The sequence below is a fragment of the Ophidiomyces ophidiicola genome (assembly GCF_022830035.1).
Source record: "Ophidiomyces ophidiicola strain CBS 122913 chromosome Unknown scaffold_6, whole genome shotgun sequence".
Taxonomy (NCBI): domain Eukaryota; kingdom Fungi; phylum Ascomycota; class Eurotiomycetes; order Onygenales; family Onygenaceae; genus Ophidiomyces; species Ophidiomyces ophidiicola.
The window spans coordinates 642,148-660,989 of record NW_026054646.1 but is presented as its reverse complement, the minus strand read 5'-3'; the positions used below and the strand labels follow the sequence as shown (position 1 = coordinate 660,989).

At 50.8% G+C, this 18,842-nt stretch overlaps 7 protein-coding genes across 7 annotated transcripts; 2 read left to right on the top strand and 5 right to left on the bottom strand.

Annotated features, from left to right (window-relative positions):
- Positions 1 to 874: 874 nt before the first annotated feature.
- LOZ57_002365 (uncharacterized protein) lies at positions 875 to 1,875 on the bottom strand (the record flags this gene model as incomplete). The annotated part of the gene is made up of 5 exons (XM_049251439.1): positions 875 to 920; positions 1,205 to 1,225; positions 1,292 to 1,352; positions 1,460 to 1,524; positions 1,742 to 1,875. 5 exons carry the CDS (start codon positions 1,873 to 1,875, stop codon positions 875 to 877), a joined length of 327 nt encoding a protein of 108 aa, XP_049109739.1.
- Positions 1,876 to 4,358: 2,483 nt separating this feature from the next.
- AFG1 (ATPase) lies at positions 4,359 to 5,705 on the top strand (the record flags this gene model as incomplete). The annotated part of the gene is made up of 3 exons (XM_049251438.1): positions 4,359 to 4,642; positions 4,709 to 5,225; positions 5,292 to 5,705. The coding sequence occupies 3 exons, from the start codon at positions 4,359 to 4,361 to the stop codon at positions 5,703 to 5,705; spliced, it is 1,215 nt and encodes a 404-aa protein (XP_049109738.1).
- A 373-nt stretch (positions 5,706 to 6,078) lies between these two features.
- Positions 6,079 to 10,054, bottom strand: CHS2 (Chitin synthase, class 2; the record flags this gene model as incomplete). The annotated part of the gene is made up of 4 exons (XM_049251437.1): positions 6,079 to 7,006; positions 7,063 to 7,229; positions 7,296 to 7,480; positions 7,534 to 10,054. The coding sequence occupies 4 exons, from the start codon at positions 10,052 to 10,054 to the stop codon at positions 6,079 to 6,081; spliced, it is 3,801 nt and encodes a 1,266-aa protein (XP_049109737.1).
- Positions 10,055 to 12,445: 2,391 nt separating this feature from the next.
- On the bottom strand, positions 12,446 to 13,012 carry LOZ57_002362 (uncharacterized protein; the record flags this gene model as incomplete). The annotated part of the gene is made up of 1 exon (XM_049251436.1): positions 12,446 to 13,012. One exon carries the CDS (start codon positions 13,010 to 13,012, stop codon positions 12,446 to 12,448), a length of 567 nt encoding a protein of 188 aa, XP_049109736.1.
- A 456-nt stretch (positions 13,013 to 13,468) lies between these two features.
- On the bottom strand, positions 13,469 to 14,536 carry LOZ57_002361 (uncharacterized protein; the record flags this gene model as incomplete). Its single annotated transcript, XM_049251435.1, has 2 exons — positions 13,469 to 14,302; positions 14,378 to 14,536. The coding sequence occupies 2 exons, from the start codon at positions 14,534 to 14,536 to the stop codon at positions 13,469 to 13,471; spliced, it is 993 nt and encodes a 330-aa protein (XP_049109735.1).
- Positions 14,537 to 15,725: 1,189 nt separating this feature from the next.
- Positions 15,726 to 16,214, bottom strand: LOZ57_002360 (uncharacterized protein; the record flags this gene model as incomplete). Its single annotated transcript, XM_049251434.1, has 1 exon — positions 15,726 to 16,214. The coding sequence occupies one exon, from the start codon at positions 16,212 to 16,214 to the stop codon at positions 15,726 to 15,728; it is 489 nt and encodes a 162-aa protein (XP_049109734.1).
- A 1,254-nt stretch (positions 16,215 to 17,468) lies between these two features.
- Positions 17,469 to 18,688, top strand: LOZ57_002359 (uncharacterized protein; the record flags this gene model as incomplete). The annotated part of the gene is made up of 4 exons (XM_049251433.1): positions 17,469 to 17,504; positions 17,558 to 17,732; positions 17,794 to 17,939; positions 17,999 to 18,688. The coding sequence occupies 4 exons, from the start codon at positions 17,469 to 17,471 to the stop codon at positions 18,686 to 18,688; spliced, it is 1,047 nt and encodes a 348-aa protein (XP_049109733.1).
- Between the last annotated feature and the right edge of the window lie 154 nt (positions 18,689 to 18,842).

The following is an 18,842-nucleotide window of genomic DNA, read 5'->3' as shown; positions in this document are numbered from 1 at the left end:
GGGAAGGCCGTCTAAGACTGCATGAAAGGCAATAATAACAATAATAGTATTGGTGCGATAAACAATGCAGGCATGCAAGGACATCTGGCCAAATCCCAATTTACCCCACCCCTTTTTTGCGTTTTCGAGGCTCTGGTGACATGCCGATGATAAAAAAGCAATATGTAGATCATGATGCCATTAAGGAAGAAAGCCGATCGATCGGTGCTGCCTTTCCCCGAAGAAAAAGCCATGATGCAAGACGGGAACATGAGAAGCAAAGGCAAAAGATGCACATGAAAATGAGGCAGACAGCGCGGGAGCGAGAGAAAGCACTACTATTAGCTCACCCAGCATGGACTGCATACCCGGCAATAACGACTATCTCCAAAAAAGAAAATCATCAAGAAGAATTCGAACGCAAAGAGCCACAAAAAAAAAGGCAAAAAAAAGGGAAACACGAGAAGATGGTTGAGTGAGCCCCGGAAACGCGGAACGGACAAGAAAAGTTCGAAAGCCAAGAGTATTTTTATGTGGTCAAAATCGTCAAAAGACCGCACCCGTCGAGACCCGGAAGGAGAAAAGGGGGAAGAGATGAAGATTCATTAGCGAATTAAATAGTCGCAAGATAGTGAAATTGGCGGCCGTGTGCTTCGGAGAGAGGTTCTGGGAACATGTGTGATTTTTTTTTCGTCAAAAGATGCTGGTTAGCTACTACTTTGACATGGTCGAGCCCGCGCACGCGCAGTATTCGCTTCGCGCTCGTCTAGGCTCGTTTGCCGTTGATGCCTTTGAGTTCGACTTCGCTGTGAAACGGAAGCCAACGAACGGCGTCGGTTAACGAGATGCTGCTGGACGGGTGGAGGGGAGGGGAGGGCACATGACAAGGGAAGGCTCACAAGACCAGAGTTGCATTGGGCGGAATGACCCCTGGGAAGCCACTGTTGAGAGCTGCGTTAGTTCGGGAGTCCTCGAGCAGCGAAAAACACCATGGATTCAGGGTGGCGACTGGGGAGGGGCAGAGGGGCGGGGGGCAGGATGAAGGAAGAAGCGCCGAAGCCGCACAGTCCCGGGCCATTTTCTCGACGTTTTTGTCAGTGGTTTGCTGGCCTCTTTTTTTTTTTTGTATTATTTTATTTTATTATTACCCGGAAGTGTTGGGCAGGGATGTGTTGGGGGAGCACAAGCAGCACGACGAGAACAACAGCAGCATGCAGACACGTACCGGGAGCCGTAGGCGTAGTCGCTGCAGCCGAGAGTTAGGATACGTAGTTAAGTGCAGAGAGGACACAGACAGAGGGGGGCCACGCACTCGGTGATGGTCAGGATGCTCTTCTCGCCGAGCGACATCTGCACGACGGCCTCGTCCCAGCCTGGCAACACAGTGAGTCAGTCAGTCGAGTTATCCAACCAGCGCGTCTTCCCGCTTCGCCCGATACCCAAAATAAACGGGGCGAAGGGGAGGGGGGGACGGACGTACCGCGGATGACGGCGCCGACTCCAATCTTGGTGCGGAATTCGCCACGATCTTCGGTCGAATCGAATCTAGACGGGCGATCGACAGTCAGCGGCGGGCGGGCAACGCGGTTGCGAGGGCTGTCATTGGGGCCCGCCGGGGGGGGGCCCTGGGCAGCGGCACTAGCTCGCGCGTTCACGAGCAGCGGCCGGGAGGGGAGAGGGCGGGAGGGAGGGAGAGTGTGAGGGAGAGTAAGAGGGAGAGGGACGGTATGAGAGAGAGAGAGAGAGAGAGACAGAGACGCACTTGGTGCCCATGAAGTGGCCGGACGGGTTGGTGGAGTCGTAGAGACAGCCGCGGTACTCCATGTGAATCTCGTCGCCCTTGCTGGGCTTGTCGACGCCGTTGCCGGTCTTCAGGATCTTCTTGGTGACGCCCATGGTGGCAGGCAGCGGGCGAGTCTGAAGCGACTGTTGGGGAGGGGAGGAGGAGGAGAAGAAGAAGAAGAAGAAGAAGAAGAAGGAAGGAAGAGAGAAGAGAAGAAAGAGAAGAAAAGAAAGAGAAGAGAAGAGGAGCGAAAGGAAAAGCGAAAAGTGAAAGCGACGGGGGGCGGGCGAGGCGGCGCGAAGGTTTGCTAGGAGAGAGAGCACGGGCGGCGCGACAGACAGCAGACAGCAGACAGCGAGCGACGGTGTAGAGAGTAGAGCCGAGAAGAAGAGGAGAGAAGAGAAGAAAGACGAGATCTTAACAGCGATGCGACATAGCCCGCCAGCTGGTTATTAGTTTGTTCGTAGTTACATACTCCGTCCGCCATGGTCTGGCCCCGCGCCGGCGATCGAGGCCCTGCGATCGCCGCTGTCGTGTCTGTCAGGACGGAGGATGCTGCTGTCTGTCTCGTTAGTTATTTGATGATGATTAGTTATTGTCTCCTACACCTGCGCTTCGTGGCCCACGCCTGGGTGGCCAGCGTTGCCTCCCACCAGCCCTCGCACGCTCCCCCAGGGCCAGGCCCGGCCGGGCCAGCGCGCGAGGCCGTTAGGCGGTCGTGACGGGCGTGGCCGGCGGGGAGAGCCCCAAGCCTCTAGGCGCGACCGCGGCCGACCACCACCACCACCACCACCACCGCTGCAGCCCATTATCCCATCCGTGTCGGCGACTGCCTCCCATGTCGGACCAGGACACACCCAAGGGCTCTGCCGGCCAGCTCCATGTCGTCGGAACGCCTTTCCGACCCGCTGCCGCAGCGTCACGTCCTGCCACGGACCAAACGAGCCTTCCAGACAGCTACCACTACATACATCATAATATGCCCCGGCCGTGCCAGAATCCCTCCCACGCGCTGCATACTTAGTTACGCGTCGCCGACAGGGTCCGTCCGGGCCCCCATTCGACACTTCCCCGTCAACACGCAACGGCGATGTCGCCCCAGTTTCGAGCTGCTCTGCATAATCCCCGATGCTTTGCTGTTCTCTGATTTTTCTTTTCTTTTCTTTCGATGCCGCCTGGCACACCTGCTCATGCACTGACACAGAGCACCGCCTCACACCCTCAACCGTAGAGAAAATCTTCAAAACCACAGCGCCTCCCACTTTTCCATCTGATCCTGAACTAGACCTGGGAAATTTGCATGAAATGCCTACACCCCACTCCGCGTAGAAACAAGACGCTCTCTCACTGCTGCCCCTCATGCGATCACGCCCTGTTTACATAAGCGCCGCCTCGGCTGCTCGGCAACACTACGCCCAACCAGGCCTAGCTCCCGTCAAGTCACCACCGCGGCAGAACGGCTCACCGCCCAGCGAGGGACGTCGCGCGTCGCCGAGGAACGAATCCCATCGTGAAGGGACGTCGAGATGCGCCGCAACCCTCGCTGGCTGCCAATGTGACGCCTATCACTCCTGCTGCTCTGTTTTCTTATGTTTTAGAAAGCGTTGATTTTCTCCTCGCGTATTCATATTTGCCACCATCCCTGTGTGTGGCAGGGAAGCATTCTTTTTTATCATTGTTTTTGGGTCAGACAGGATTCGCGGAGGGGGTGAAACGACATCGAGTCGCTTCTATGAGCTCCCCTGCCTCCAGGGACATTTGTCGATACTGGCCGGGTTAGAGAATCGCCGTCGAATCAATCGACCTGACGCCGACGGAAGGGAAGGCAAGCGTGCGCCTTTGACCATTGGACGAAACGACTTTTGGACTAGAACCGCAATCGATATCCATACTAGTTAGCCGCGAGCCGCCTGTGGCATCATGCGACCGACCGTGCGGTCGTGGTACAGCGTCCTCACAGCTGCCGCCCGGCCGCCGTCGCCCGGCGCCCGTTGTTATCATGCCGCCTTGGCCGCGAGCGCGGGCGGCGCGGACGCGGACGCGGCGTCGTGCAGGAACCTACGGTTCCGCTGCCACCGGTGCTGTGGTGGTGCCGGTCTGGTGCCTGCACCTCGAAGGAGATGTGGTGCGGCAGCGAGGCGCATGGCGAGCAGCAGCAGTAGCCGCAGCCCGTCCGAAGGGCAGGGCCCAATCCCCGAGTACGATGCGCGAGTGCAGGCGGGCCGGCTGAGGGATGATGATCACCAGAGAGGTAGGCCTGCAACCTGTTTGTTTTCCATGCGTGTGATGATTGTGTCTCGTCTAGTCCACCCAGAGACATATAACAAAAGAAAATAAAATAAAACAAAACCAAACCAGCAAGGAAAAGAAGAACTATTATTAACCAGATGCTTTTGCGTTTTCTTTCTTGTCTACAGCCATCATCCAGCATCTCCAAGACCTCCATGACGTCCTGAGAGGCTACCAGCCCGCCAGCGTCGTCCACCCCTCGCCCGCCCAGCTCCAGCCGCCCTCGCGATCGTCCTCCTTCTTCGGCGCGCTCTTCGGCAGCAGCAGCAGCCCGTCACCGGGCTTGACGACGCGCATTCCAGACGACATGCCAAAGGGCCTGTACATGCACGGCGACGTGGGGTGCGGCAAGACCATGCTGATGGACCTGTTCTACGACACGCTGCCGGCCAACATCGCGTCCAGGACGCGCATCCACTTCCACAACTTCATGCAGGACGTGCACCGCCGCCTGCACGCCGTCAAGATGCAGCACGGCACCGACTTCGACGGCGTGCCGTTTGTCGCCGCCCAGATCGCCGAGCAGTCCAGCGTGCTGTGCTTCGATGAGTTTCAGTGCACCGATGTGGCCGATGCCATGATTCTCAGGAGGTAGTTTCTGATTCTCGTCTCGTCTTTTACTGGTCTCCAGAGTTACTGATCATATGTGGCACGCAGACTGCTCGAATCACTCATGTCCCACGGCGTCGTGTTCGTCACCACGTCCAACCGCCACCCCGACGAACTATATAAAAACGGCATCCAGCGCCAGTCCTTCATCCCATGCATCCAGCTCCTGAAAAACACCCTCACCGTCCTCAACCTCAACTCGACCACCGACTACCGCAAGATCCCCCGTCCGCCCTCCGGCGTGTACCACCACCCGCTCGGCCTGCAGGCCGACCACCACGCCGACAAGTGGTTCGAGTACCTCGGCGACTTCGCACACGACCCGCCGCACCGCGCCGTGCACCAGGTGTGGGGCCGCGATGTCGTCGTGCCGCAGGCCTCCGGGAGGGCCGCGCGCTTCACCTTCCAGGAGATCATCGGCCGCGCCACCAGCGCCGCCGACTACCTCGAGCTGATGCGCAGCTACAACGCCTTTATCATTACCGATGTACCCGGAATGACGCTGCACCAGCGTGATCTGGCCCGGCGGTTTATCACCTTCATCGACACTGTGTATGAAAGTCGAGTACGTCCCAGCCGCCCTCTTCTCTGTCTGCAGTCATTCACTAACATAAAAAAACCCCCACCCCAGGCCAAACTCGTCCTCACCACCGCCGTGCCCCTCTCCAACCTCTTCCTCTCCCCCTCCGAACTCAAGTCCTCCACCACGCACACCCCAGCGCACTCCGCCGCCCACTCCAAACCCCTCTCCTCCTCCTCCTCCTCCTCCTCCGCCGCCGCCGACAGCGGCGCCGACCTCGACGACTCCATGCGCAGCCTGATGGACGACCTGGGCCTGTCCATGGCCGAGCTGCGCGCGAGCTCGATCTTCAGCGGCGACGAGGAGCGCTTCGCCTTCGCGCGCGCGCTGTCGCGGCTGACCGAGATGCAGAGCACCGAGTGGGTGGAGCGCGGCATGGGCGTGGGGCTGGATGCGCGCGCCGGCCGCGAGGACAAGGCCGCCTGGGATAAGATGAGGAGTCGCTGGAGGGAGGATAATATGTGATGCGCCCTGTACTGTTAGAATATTTGTTATTATAGTAGGTTCGGGCCCTCCTTTTTTTTGTGCAGTGGCCGCTTGCTTTTCCTTCGTTTTGTTCTGTGCAAGCGAACTCAAGTCTAGATTGATAGAAGTGGGTGTATTTACATCGTCCATTATAGTGAATACATACAACGCCGACATAAGGCACAACACACAAGAAATCGGATATTTTGTCCAAAGACGCCAGCCAAATTCAGCAAAAAACAAAAAAACACATATACCTACCTTTCATTCCACCCCATTCCTCATAGACTCGTACATGTGGTATTTGCAATGCATAAAAAAGAAGCCAACTTTCAAACAAATCATAGGAAAACCGTCAAAAGAACAAGGAAAATCACTTTCTCCAAAATGCCAGCTTACCCACTCTTCTCTTCATATTCCACCCCATCTCACTAAAGAAATCCTTGACCTTCTCACCCATGTTCCGATGCATATAGCCCACATTACTCCCACCGCCCGCACTACTCCCGCCCGAGCCGGAGCCCGCAGACGACGAAGACGACGACGATCCCGACCCCAGGGAGAACTTCATCTTGCCCTCGGCCACCTTGTGCACGATATTCAAGACAGCAAAAGCCGTGGAGCCCAGACCGCGGAACACAGCCAAGCCGGCGACGGCCCACAGCACAAAGGCCAGGTACCCGTTGCTGCCGACCTGCTTGTTGCTGTAGGACTCGCTGACGGCCATGGCGAGCACGGCGTTGGCGACGACCCACACGGAGACCATGTACGTGCGCACGGCGCGGTAGTAGTCCTCCTGCATCTGGGCCTCGGAGACCTCGGGCGCGGCGACCTCGAGGCGGTCGCGCAGGTTGCGCAGCGCCTCGTCGTAGCCGCTGTCGATGTCCAGCTGCTCGGACGGCATCTCGAGCTCGACCGTCGACGAGTCCGTCGTGCGCGCGATGCCCAGGTCCGTGTGGATCACGTTGTCGCCCTTGGTGCCCCACGTGACGTCGTGCGTGTTGCAGAACGCGTATACCTGCAGCGTGCAGATGTAGCTGGGCAGCAGCGCGAAGTACTGCGCCGATGACGTGAACATGTGCCACGGGTCGAGGTACATGAAGGACATGATGAAGTAGAGCCCGACCGTTGAGAGTGTGGACACGATGATGTTTGTGAAGATGTTGTTGCCCAGTTTCAGCTCCTTGTCTTTGGCGTCGCGGTACTTGAGCTGCATTACTACCATGTACAGCGCGGCAAACGTCGTGTACACCATGATGATGCTGTACACAATCATACTGGATAAGAACATTTTCTTTGCACTGTTCGTTGTTGTTAGTTCAAGTTCTCAAAAAAATGATATTGAGAGACGACTTACCCCTGAGGCCGATTACCCATAGACAAGATAAATTGTAGACATATTAGCAAGACACAAGCATATCTCAGTGCAACGAAAATTATTTGTCCGATATTATGCCCAAATGGATCCACCTCTTTGGCAGCCAAAGCGCCGGCAATAAAATGAAAAGTTATATAGAAATTTGCCTGTGGAATTGTCAGAATAATCACTTATTGTTTCTAGGTTTAGGGGCGCGTTCGTGCTGTACATACCAGAGAAAAGAAGGTAAATATTAAGCTCACAAACTGATAAACGAATTCAATATGTAGAAGTATTTTCCGCATTACGGTATGGTCTGTTTTCCAGATTTGACGGAAATGAATGAGGGAGTAGACTGCCGCAAAAAAGGCACCATTAAGCCAACGTCGTCGCTGCGAGATGAACTCAGGGACAGTATCTAACGAACATGTTAGCACTCCAGAACGTATTTTTTGGCCCGAGTTAGCATACCTGGCACGTCAGTTTCCCCCACAGCGCTCTTCACGAATTTCAAAATCCATTGATCCTCTCTCTTCGCTACCAATTCCCAGCACAGAATACGATCTTCAGCCAAGTACATATTAGCCGTGAAAACGTCTGCATTTTTCCCGTGCAACATCTCTCCCTTGAAGTACTGGCTCAGGGGCCCATGGCCTGTGCTATCATTCTGCAGTGCGTGGTATCGATAGGCACTCAGCGCACCAGGAAGCACAGTGATGTAGCCGAAGACCGACTCCAGGGGCTTGTCCAAGATATTCGACATCTTATACTCGAAATTCTGCGACGCGACCAGGGGGTTGAATAGACCCACCCAGCCTTTGCCTTTGCCGGCCTTGATTTCGCCGGCGGCGCCAGCGACATTCGAGTCTTGATCAAATGCCTTCCAGAGATGGTACAAAGCGGTAGGCGATGGTTTGGTGCCGACGTCGAGCAAAATGCAAACGTTCGGCGTCAACGCGCGCCCAAAGGCATTGAAAAACCATCGATGAGAATTAAGTTTCTTCTGGTTACGCTCCTTCAAGCAGAAGATGATCTGGCAGGGCACGATTCCCTTCTCTGCACCCTTGAATTTCAGGTCAGAGTCCAGCGAGACCTGCGTCGTATACTCGTAAACATGAGCCGTAACTTCCTTTTGGTTAACGATGTTTTTCGCAATGCCATCTTGATACACGCCCATCGCCGCCAGGGCATTGAGCGTCCGCGGATGCACTTTTTGTCTTCCGTCCGCAATGATACAGACCACGATTTTCTTCCAGCCATCCTTTCCCCAGGTTCTCGACTTCATTCTGGAGCAGAAATGGGAGATATTCCTCATCACACCGTGCATGGTACGCGTGAAGTGGATTTCGTCTTCATTGTACATGGTGATGCAGACAAATAATTCCGTTTCGCGCGTGGTGGTGCCCATATTCTGGCGGAGTTTATATCCTCGAGGCACAAAGTCGTCTGGGTCGCAGGTTGCGGCCGTGTACCGCATGTGAGTGAATTCGCGATCATCTCGACGAGGGAGAAAGCTGTGTAAAATGGTCGGAATCTTGCACTCCAAGACAAGCTCACCGTTGATCAACTTGACCTCTTTCTTGGTCATTTGAGCTTGCCTTACACCTCTGCGGTCTTGACGGCCCGTGGGAGCAGGTCCATAGTGAAGATTCGGGTCAAAATTACTTTCTGAATGGTCATCCTCGAGATCAATTTTTCTCATTGTTTCTTTATCTTCTGTGACCACTGTAGATTCGCTCATATAAGAGCCATACGATTTTACACTCCCCCGAGAACTTCGTTTTGGGTTGATTGTCCTCCCATCTCCTCCAAAGGGGTCGTCGTTGATTCCTCCATCGCCGATATTGATTGCAGCTTCACCAGCTGATGATACCGGTGCTGGCCCTGAAAATAACGGTGCCGGCGGAAGAGGTCGCTGCGGGCTGCCGCCATATCGAGAGCTTGGGGTACCAGGGCGCGGGCTGCCATTAATATCCGCAGGCTCATAATTTAAGCCTGTAGCTGGGCCCGCTTGTCTCGCCCATTCGGCGCCTCGCGATGGTGACCAAGGTCGGTTAGGTGATCCGGGGCGTTGTGTAGCATCTCGGGAAACGTTTGGGGGTGGAATGCTCGGCGCGTTACTAAGGCGTGATGGAGATCGAGAGGGCGCAAAGGACGTTGTCGAGTAGTTTTGGTGATGGAGCGGCTGGTATCGCGATGATCGAGCCGCCGAAACAGAACTTCTATATTGTAAATTGTTAGCTATATCTTCTGAAATCGGCTCTTGGACACTGGGAAGTCCCATCCGGTTTTGGCCCGATAACAGTCCACTGCGGGTAATCGAATCCAGATGGGCTCCAGGCCTCGGTTTTACAGCTGGTTTGGGCGTTGTCAATCGAAGCGGAGGAGGAACCATTAGAGGATCATAGGCAATTCCAGTTTTGGAGCTTTTTATCGGGATACCAGAGGCTGCGGGCGCCTTCCAATGGACCGTTTTTCCTTTCGGGAGCCTAGTTCCATCCTTAGATCTGGCCTGAGATAGTGTTGAGCTGGAGCATTGTGAAATTAGTTCCGGGGTAGTAGAGCAAAACCGAATTGTAGAATATCCCTGCGATAGATTTGACTTCCTCTGACCAGTATCCGGCACCTTCTTGGATGGTTGCTCCGCGGTATCCTTCTTTAACGGCGGGGAGGGATCTGAATGGGAAATAGAAGATTCAACACATGGGTGTACATACAGTCGGCGGTGTGGGGCTTCAAACTGCGCGTCTCTATAATGCGCCCCATCGACATCTGCCTCCGCTGAATATCTGTCAAGGTTGTCGTCCACAAAACTACCTTCCGAAGGCAGCAGTCGCATCGTCGACGTATCTTGCGGGCCGTGATCGGACACTGGGTGAGGTAAACCATCGTTTGTATCGTACGTCAACACGCTCTCGTTGTATCCGTAAGAGGGTGGCTCGTCGTCGTATGAAGGTGGTGCTGGACCCGAATGGCCCGGCGGGTGTGACATCGTGCCTGCTGGTGAGAACAGCTCGAACGAGACGTGTTTCGGCCTGTTTCTGTACACAAACGAAAGACTAAAGGTGAAGCCCTTATACTTCTAGCCTGTGGGCAAGAATGCCCACTTCTAAGATAAGCCACTTCAATAAATATGTTCCAACTTGCTTTTTTTTACCGAAGAGACGTCACCGACTTGCAATATTGAGCTCTCACAACTTCAGGAACGGCGTTTTAGTCGTGCTGCAACCAAGATACGAGGAATTTCGGTAGTTAAGTCTGTATAACTTCTTGGTTCGTTGGAAGGATTCTGCGACTCTCAATGAGATAAGTAGTGACGCAGGAAAGGGTAATGTTCAAGAACCAACCTGGGAGCCTGGTGTCGACTCCTCCACAGATAACTAGCTAAGTAGGTGAAACGAAATGACAGACAGACGGAGCACCGGCGCCTCAGCCTCGTGTTGATCGCCAGCGCGAACACAAGTTGATATCACGTGTGTATGTTTGTAAACGAAGTTGCTATGGCAACACCCAGCTTGGCAATAGGAAACCAATCAGAGTGCGCCGAGAGCCACCTCCTATCGCGTTCTTAGCAGCTTGGCGGAACCTAATCTGGTTGATCACAACTAGGACACTCACAGCATGTCATCATCGCGTCATGAAGATTATTCCAATAGGCAAACATTTACAGTGATTGTTGGCTATTTTCTAGATAAGAGAATGGCTTCATGGTACTCGCGAGCTCGATAGCGGGGCAGATAGGCTTTTACTACCAATGTTGTGATACTCAACAAGAAAAAGTCGCGAGGCATTTCAATGTGCTTACCATGATGCCTGCTTTTCAATTCAAATTTTGTCAATCTCCTTGTCCCAGATGTACGTTGATGGTAATAATTCTTCCACTGACGTGGTTGCAACTCCATCCTTCGTTTGCAGAACAACCTGAATACCAGGATGCAGATCAAGCAGAACTTGCCGACACCTCCCGCAGGGGCTAAAAATACCCCTTCCTTCATTTCCAACAGCCACAATATGCGTCAGCCTTTGAGCGCCTGCTGCAGCCGCCACTCCTAGAACTACAAGTTCTGCACATGGTCCACCGGTGAAATGATAGACATTAACGCCTGAAAATATTCGACCATCTTCGGACAGGGCCGTACTCGCCACACTGTAGAAATCGGAGACGGGGATTTTGTTAATGATTGAAGTAGCGGTATCAACCAGCTTTTGTGCGACTGTATCAACGGACATTTTGGAAGGCTCTGGTGATTGTTAGCTGGTTTCACCTAAATCTACCAACAAGTTTCGAGTGGATGAGTCGACTGTGCAACCTAGACGACTGCTTACCTAGAATATGGAGTCGGAGATATAGAGCTGGCTCTAGGCATCCGCGATAAACCTATATCTACCAAATGGATACAACAGAGGCTATGGGTATAACTCATTCATTAGTCCTCAAGAGTGATACTTCAAGCTTCGACTGTTCCCTAAATGAAGATTTGTCAGTTAAGCATTGCATTGGTGCTTCGATGATTGGTAACAACCTTAATCTCTTTTCCAGCACCCCGAAGGTTAATCTGATTGGGGGTTTGACAGAAAGGACGGAGTAGAAGTTTAACTACTAATAACAGTGTTCGTGTGGCTAAGGTTAGTTATGTAACTAACTAACCAAAAGCCAGCTTAAAGTCAATCTAGACGAACGTTTATCTTCCACCTACTCTACTCCGGACAAAGTCCTCCATACTCCAAAGTATATCCAATATCATATCAAGTCTGCATCGAAAGAGTTGGCGTTCTTGCTTCAAAAATTTACCTCTCGGTGGGTGACTGAATTGATTAAATGCGATCGCCTATCACCTACGGATCGAACCATCACCTATTATTACATCGAATTTCAAATCCTCAATCATAGGAACCTGTTTGCACACATGTAACTCTAAGCTAGCGCTTCAAAATTTTCTAGCCTACTTTTCCCCTCCTCTATTAGATCCCGCTCAGCATCTTACTGCCAGTGGGGATTGATTATAACAAGATTTGGCGGCTTGAGGTTGGGTACCTAACCTCCGACGTCCTTTCTAGTAAGGCGCAGCTATAAATAGCCGGAGATTTAGTAGCACTGCATGAATGTGGCAAGCGGAGACATTGTGATCATATAAAAAACCGATCCGAGCTATTGTGTTTAAAAATGGTTTGTTCATTCGAGGAAGGGATTTCATTCCGTAGGGTCCCGCTCTGTGTATATAGTTATGACTTATGAACAATGAATATGGTGCATTCTCAAAGTTTGTTATCAGCAGCTGTCTTCCTAACACTCATCTGGTAGCCATTGCATTTGTCCAGTAGACCCCATGGCCTTTATGGAATGGCAGCTTGGTGTAAATCAAAACCATTAAAGTCGAGTTTCTCATTTACAGCGTCTTTTATCTTTGCGGTGCGCTGCCGCTCCGCCACCACGTTGGTCCCATTCCGATTTCCTGTTTTGATTTCTCTCCAAATTCTCAACGAGCTGCATAACCTGAGTTGAAAGAGCCTCCGCCTTCGACGTTAGCAAAGGCAAGCCCATGCGAATCTCTAAGGTACCCTTTAACGACTTCTCTTTTGCCACCACATTACCTTTGGTATCACGTATTAGTTTTCTCCCTTCCGCATCGTATCCTCGCTGCTCCAGCGCTGTTCGAAAAGCCCGTCGAACACGCCTTGCCCAGAACGACCGGACGACTCCCTTTCTCACCACCAGCGACCCGTCCACCACGGACCACCATAGTATGCCCCGTTCGCGGTTTAGGTACGTATGTACAACTTTTGGCCGGATTGGATGGTCAAAGTCTGCGATGTAGCGAGCTCCAATGTAGGGGACGAGATTATCTGCGGCAAAAAAGGTTTGGAATAAATTGACGTCTTTGGTGCGGAGGATGCGCGACCCGGTTTGGAAATATTTTGGAAGAGAGCGATAGACAGCTGAAGCGCTCATATCAAGCAAGGGTAAAAGGTTGAAAAGGGGAAGGCAATGGAGAGAATCCTTACTCTCTTTTGTGTCGGTTCAGCTGGTCGTCAAAACATGTGCCAAGAGTCCGAACTTTGTTCTTAGTCTGACGTCATGCGCTGCCTGGCATTCTCTAAGTACTCCGTTCTCCGTACAGCGCTTCTACGGAGTACTCGGTGTGAATCGAGGGGTAAGGAAAATTGGAACTCAGAAAACAATAGTTGGAATTGAGAAAATGCTTTGCTTGAATCTTTTTCTATTCGTCCAAAATTGAACCGTATTTGCATAGCTCCCAGGTGTTTATGGTTACCAATTGGACATTCAACAGTGATACGATCCCCCATACAAAATAAGCAAAGTACTTCCAATGACAAAAAGCGGCTGTTAAAAAGGGAATATTCTAAAGGTTGAAGGGTATAAAAGGGCAGCTTTTTCAAATATAGTCTATGCAATTAGCTGCCAGAATGGTTCTTTCCCTAGTTCTTCAACCCCAGCAGAATCAACTCTAACATTGGGAAACCGCGTATCAAAATCGGAGGTCGTCGAACCGGGCTCATATTTCAGATAATGAATAGTGTTGATACCGGTAGATTTCAAGAAATCATATACACGGTGATAATTCAGTGCCACATGATGAATTCCATGGCTGTCGTCAGATAAACAAAACCGGCCGTTTCGAGCTTGAAACTCCTGAATAACTACTAAGCTTGCTGTAGGGGGCAACCCATAGAATTTCGGTCTTACCTTGCAAATCTCGGCCTTGGGATATGGCTCTGTCATCCCTTTTCTCAAGCTCGCAGAATTCAGCTCCATTATTCCGCCATATCCGGCAATAAAATCAAGATTTCTCAAAATCTTCTGCCAGATTTGAGGCCACTGCTGAAAACTTCCATTGGGGTCATCGCTCATGAGTCGAATGAGGTCGAAATGACCAATAACCGGAGGTTTAAGCTCCACCAGCAGTTTGTACTGGCTGTCGAAATAGTCTTCGAATAGTTTCTCATCTGTACCACCTGACAGCTGCCTGGCCTGAGAATAGAGTTCTTTGTCGTAGTCTATCGGAACAGTATGTACGTGGTGGACAGAGCCAATGAAAAAATCAAATGGGTATTTATCCAGAGAGCTCTTGATTAGCTCTAAGGAGGGTGGACGAATCCAATCACACTCGAATCCAATTGGAATATTCAGCTTGTCCTGGTATTTCTCCCGAAGCCGGGTGGCTTCTTTGAAATACAGAGCTTCGTTCTCTAACATCGTGTCAAGGGTGACAGTCCCGACCTACGTACCAATTAGAGGTTCATATACTATAGGGAAAGAAGACCAAGGATATTTAAACATTCGAGGAGTACATACCTCCTCGGGGTATAAATCCTCATTGTGTCTTGGCATATGTTCTGAGAGGCAAAAGATTCGCATCTTCTTTGCGATTGCGGTTTGAATAACTTCTTCTAGAGAATCTTTCGCATGCCCGGGACAGAACTGTCCAGAATGGCTGTGATGTGAGAAAGGCATAATTACGTATGGCGCAGTATAACTCTGCAATCCCCAAAATAATAAGAACTGCAGTTATTAATTAGAGTAAATTAGCTTTAGTGCCCGATACGGCAGTAGAAAAGGAGGGCGAAAAAGGGAAAATAGAATCAAATCATAAGGAGAACAGTTTCTACTCGTGTTGAGATTGTATGTACATCGTATGCGCTAGATGAAAATATCAAGTTGGCCTGGAAGGTTAATGACTCACCAAACAACAACTTCAACAACTTCACTGCAAGGGACTTTAACTGGCTATGCTTAGAGGCCTTTTGACCTGACTGGCAGGAATCAACTCAAATTCTCGCAAGCTTCAGAGAACCGGTATTATATACTGGGGATATGTGGTTGATTGTGCCGTTTTTCAGAAACTCAAAAACGAGGGGGACGGCCGCGCTTAAAGAGTTTTACGAGAGTCGGCGAAAGGATCTCGCCACAAATGATATGAAATTGGTCCAGTTGCAGTAGTCGCACCTCCATGAGTATATTTGATGTATGGTAGTAATATGTGGGGTAAATGTCACTTTTAGTAGATGTTTTGTTTACTGTTGATTCCCCATAAACTGTCTGTCCTTCTAACGCCAGGGCCCGAACTAATTATAAACCACTCCTGAGTGAGCAGCCCTCCTATATCTAGACATACCTATATCAGGTAAACCTTTTGGACAGCAATCAACTGTACTCCGTACTCCGTATAGACGGTCTATTCGACCTTTTGAGTGGTAAATGAGCGATGCCGAGGCTGTTCCGCGTATGCATCACATGGTCCGCTAGGCTAGAGTTTCGAAAGCATGGAGGCTACCCGGATGTCCAATGGTTTGGACAATCCATCACACGCTGCCTGACCATTGAAGGACAAAATTCCGCTTAATATAGCCCTTCCTCCATATTGTAACAAATGCAACAGCAGAAGGGTTCCCGACGGCACCGCATGGAGTGCGGCACGGGTCAAGGCCTATGATAATCTTTCCGCGTATGGAAGAATGGGATATACATCTTTCTAGGCGAATCGGCAGGCAATATATAGAACCCGTGCTTCTCGGAGTTCGCTGGGGCAATCCTGCTTCTTTCCGGCTTGTTGCAACCGTTCTTGCACACAAAAATGTGGCCAACCCAACAAGTATCGTTCTGGATATGATTGGCATAATATCAGTGTATTTGCTCATGACCGTCACCCGACAGGGCATGCTGCCATAACCGTTGCGACAACATAGTCGCCATCGTGCGAAATGGAGAGTTTTCCAATCTGGCCATGGCCCGCGGCGTTTCTAGCGTAGACAACCTCCGGCTTTCCATTCCCTCCAGACTCGGCTCGCACAATGACCTCTTTCCAGCTGATACTCGACGCGCCGCCCGGGGCAGCTTTCCTTGCAGCTTCCTTTGCCGCAAACCGACCAGCCAGCCACCTCGCGGTGTCTGCAGACGCGGCGACCGTTGATTCAGCAAAGGGTAGCGTTCCTGACTGTTTAAGCTGGGGTCTGTATTGCGGAAACTTAGAAAAGAACTGGTTCTGCTCCTGTTCAGACAATATGCGCTTTACGAATCTGTGGAGATACGTGTTTGTGGGCGAGGGAGAACGCGTGATGAGCCGAAGAACCCGAGGAATGTGGACTATATCAGTACCGATGCTTAGGCCGAAGGGGAAAGGTGTGAGCTTCATCTGGCAATGCGACGCGTAAGCTTCAAGTTGTGGGCAACGGCAAATGAAGGCGCCGCTTCAATTGCTTTGGCTTTGTTGACTGCACATCATGTCCGTATCGCCCAGCGTTGCCAAGCCAGCACTACCTGGCTTTTCCGCGCGCCGTAATACTCCTTCGAATATACTCCAGAGACTGTTCAACGTAGATACACAACAGGAATTCTTGTGCTTTACAATATGGCTTCATACTGTTTTGGGCTTTATTTATGTACGCGTCCATTATTTTTATTGACTCTCCTTGCGTTTTGATGCCCAGGATCACAAGAAACCCGCCGTGGAAATGCCGCTGGGAACTGCCTCCTCATGGCCGCAATGCATGGGAGGGTAAGTAAGGGCAGGCTCCTCGCTTGAAAAGCACGTCGGGGTTTCAAACTAGAATACGAGCTCTTTTGCTTTGATTTTATTTTCTCCCTTTTTCTTACCACTGCTCATCTCAAATGCTCCCCTCCCCGACATCCATCATTCTCCAAGCTACTGTGGGCATTGAGATTTAATGTCTTGTTGCTTTCTATTATTTATTTACGTCCCGCTTTCCTTGTATTTCCATGAGGTTTTCTTAACTCCAAGAGAATATTTTCCTATTTTCTGGTAGTTCCCGTAGAGCGGACCATCAGCGAGATCCTGGGAGAAAGGCAAGCTGACATGAAATTATTCTGAAGCTATATCTAGCAAAACGCCTTCCATACCGTTTAGCCCATCTCTCCTAATCAAAAGCACTACTGGCAGACGCTGAAGGGTTCGTTATCAGGGTCTGCGAAAATATGGTGGAATTTTGCGAAGTTACCACCTTGTGGGACCTATCGACAAGTATAGCCATGAAATAAAGTAGCTCCGCATTACGTAGCGGTCTAAGTTGATTACTGCGGCACTATCCATACATACTTCGGCTCTGTATTCCGTGATAGTACTAGAATTCGACGAAATATGGTTCGGCCCTATTTAAGTTGAACGTTAATGCATAGCTACCCCTTCGGCTGTCGGCTCTCCTCAACCATAACGACAGTCTTAGCTATTCTAGAAGGCGGGGAAATCATGGTTCGGCAAAGAAATTATAAAGGGTTATGTATCGTGCTACAACGAAGCTACATACGAAGTTCCCATTTCTTGCCAAGCACTTAGCTGTTGGTGGATTGGGCAAAGGGCGTCTCGTGTCTTCATTGACCCGAGAATTGACCAGTGTTATCGCTGGAACCGATTTTGTGCTGAATACATATAATGCGGTCAATTACTTGTCAAGGGACGCCAAATGAAGTACACTATTCAAGTCCATAAGTGTAATATACGGTCTAATGAGTGCATGTTAGATCGGCCTTCAACATGGAGAACAAGCTAAAGCCGAGATCCACGGCAGTGTTGAATTCTATAAGAGCCTTTTCAAAAGAGACTGCTCGATGGACTGGTCAGAAGTATGCCAAACAGCAGGGAAATTTTTTCCCTTACTTGAGGCGTCATTCCCAGACTATCTTCAAGAAATCAAGGGTTAGAAGCACCGCAGTTAAATATTCTGATTCGATATAAAAAGGCTGATAAGTCGTCCCAGGCGTTGCAAAAGGTGCCGGTTTGGATGTGGCATCTATACTTGCTCTGAACGTCCGAACTGAGATCGCGTATGGGATGTTCAATGATGGGTGCACAGCCTTCTCCTGGAAGTCCGACAAGAAGAGCTTTCTAGCCCAGAATTGGGATGTAGGTATCTGCTAGCTCGATCGTTGAATCTATCCCAAAAAGCTGATAATCATCCAAAGTGGGACAATGAGCAAGCGCCCAACCTGATATCCATGCATATTCGTCCTTTGACGTCCTCAAAGCCTGCTATCCACATGATTACTGAAGGAGGGATTATCGGAAAGATTGGTCTAAACTCCAAAGGTGTGGGGGTTACGCTGAACGCCGTAAAATGCGCCGGGGTCGACTTTAAGAAGACGCCGTGCCATTTGGCTCTTCGAGCAGCTCTGGATAGCAACTCACATACTGAGGCGATCGAGAAAATCGAGAGGCTCGGTGTAGCATCTGCATGTCATATTCTGATCGCAGACTCCACTGGTGCTGTTGGATTGGAATGTTCATCCAACGATATCGTGCACTTACACATGGGTGACGAAGGGGAGCCCTGGCCTGGAGTCATCACCCATTCAAACCATTTCGTGCAAAAACACCTTAATGCTGTTTCAAAGATATTTTTTCCCGACAGCGTTCCTCGGTTGGATCGGATTAGAGAATTGATAGGGAGATCTATGTCCGGCCCTGGGTTTGATACTATCGATGGTATCTTGAAAGATGAAAAGGGATACCCTGGAGCAATCTGTCGTGCACCCACAGAGAAGAGTCGCACCGAGACTCTTTTCGCCATTGTCATGGATTTGACGGAGGAGAAGGCCACAGTCAAGGTGGGAAGACCAACCAACCCAACAGGGGTTTTTGAGTTGCATCCATAGCATATACAGCTCTTTTTTCACCAGAGAAAATCTATATGCCAATTAGCCATATTCCCACAAAACTACTATGAATAGAGCAAGTATTCCAAAGAAAGTCTGGTTTAATTCGTCCTTGACAGCTGTGGAACTAGGCACTAGAATGTTGAAACTGTTC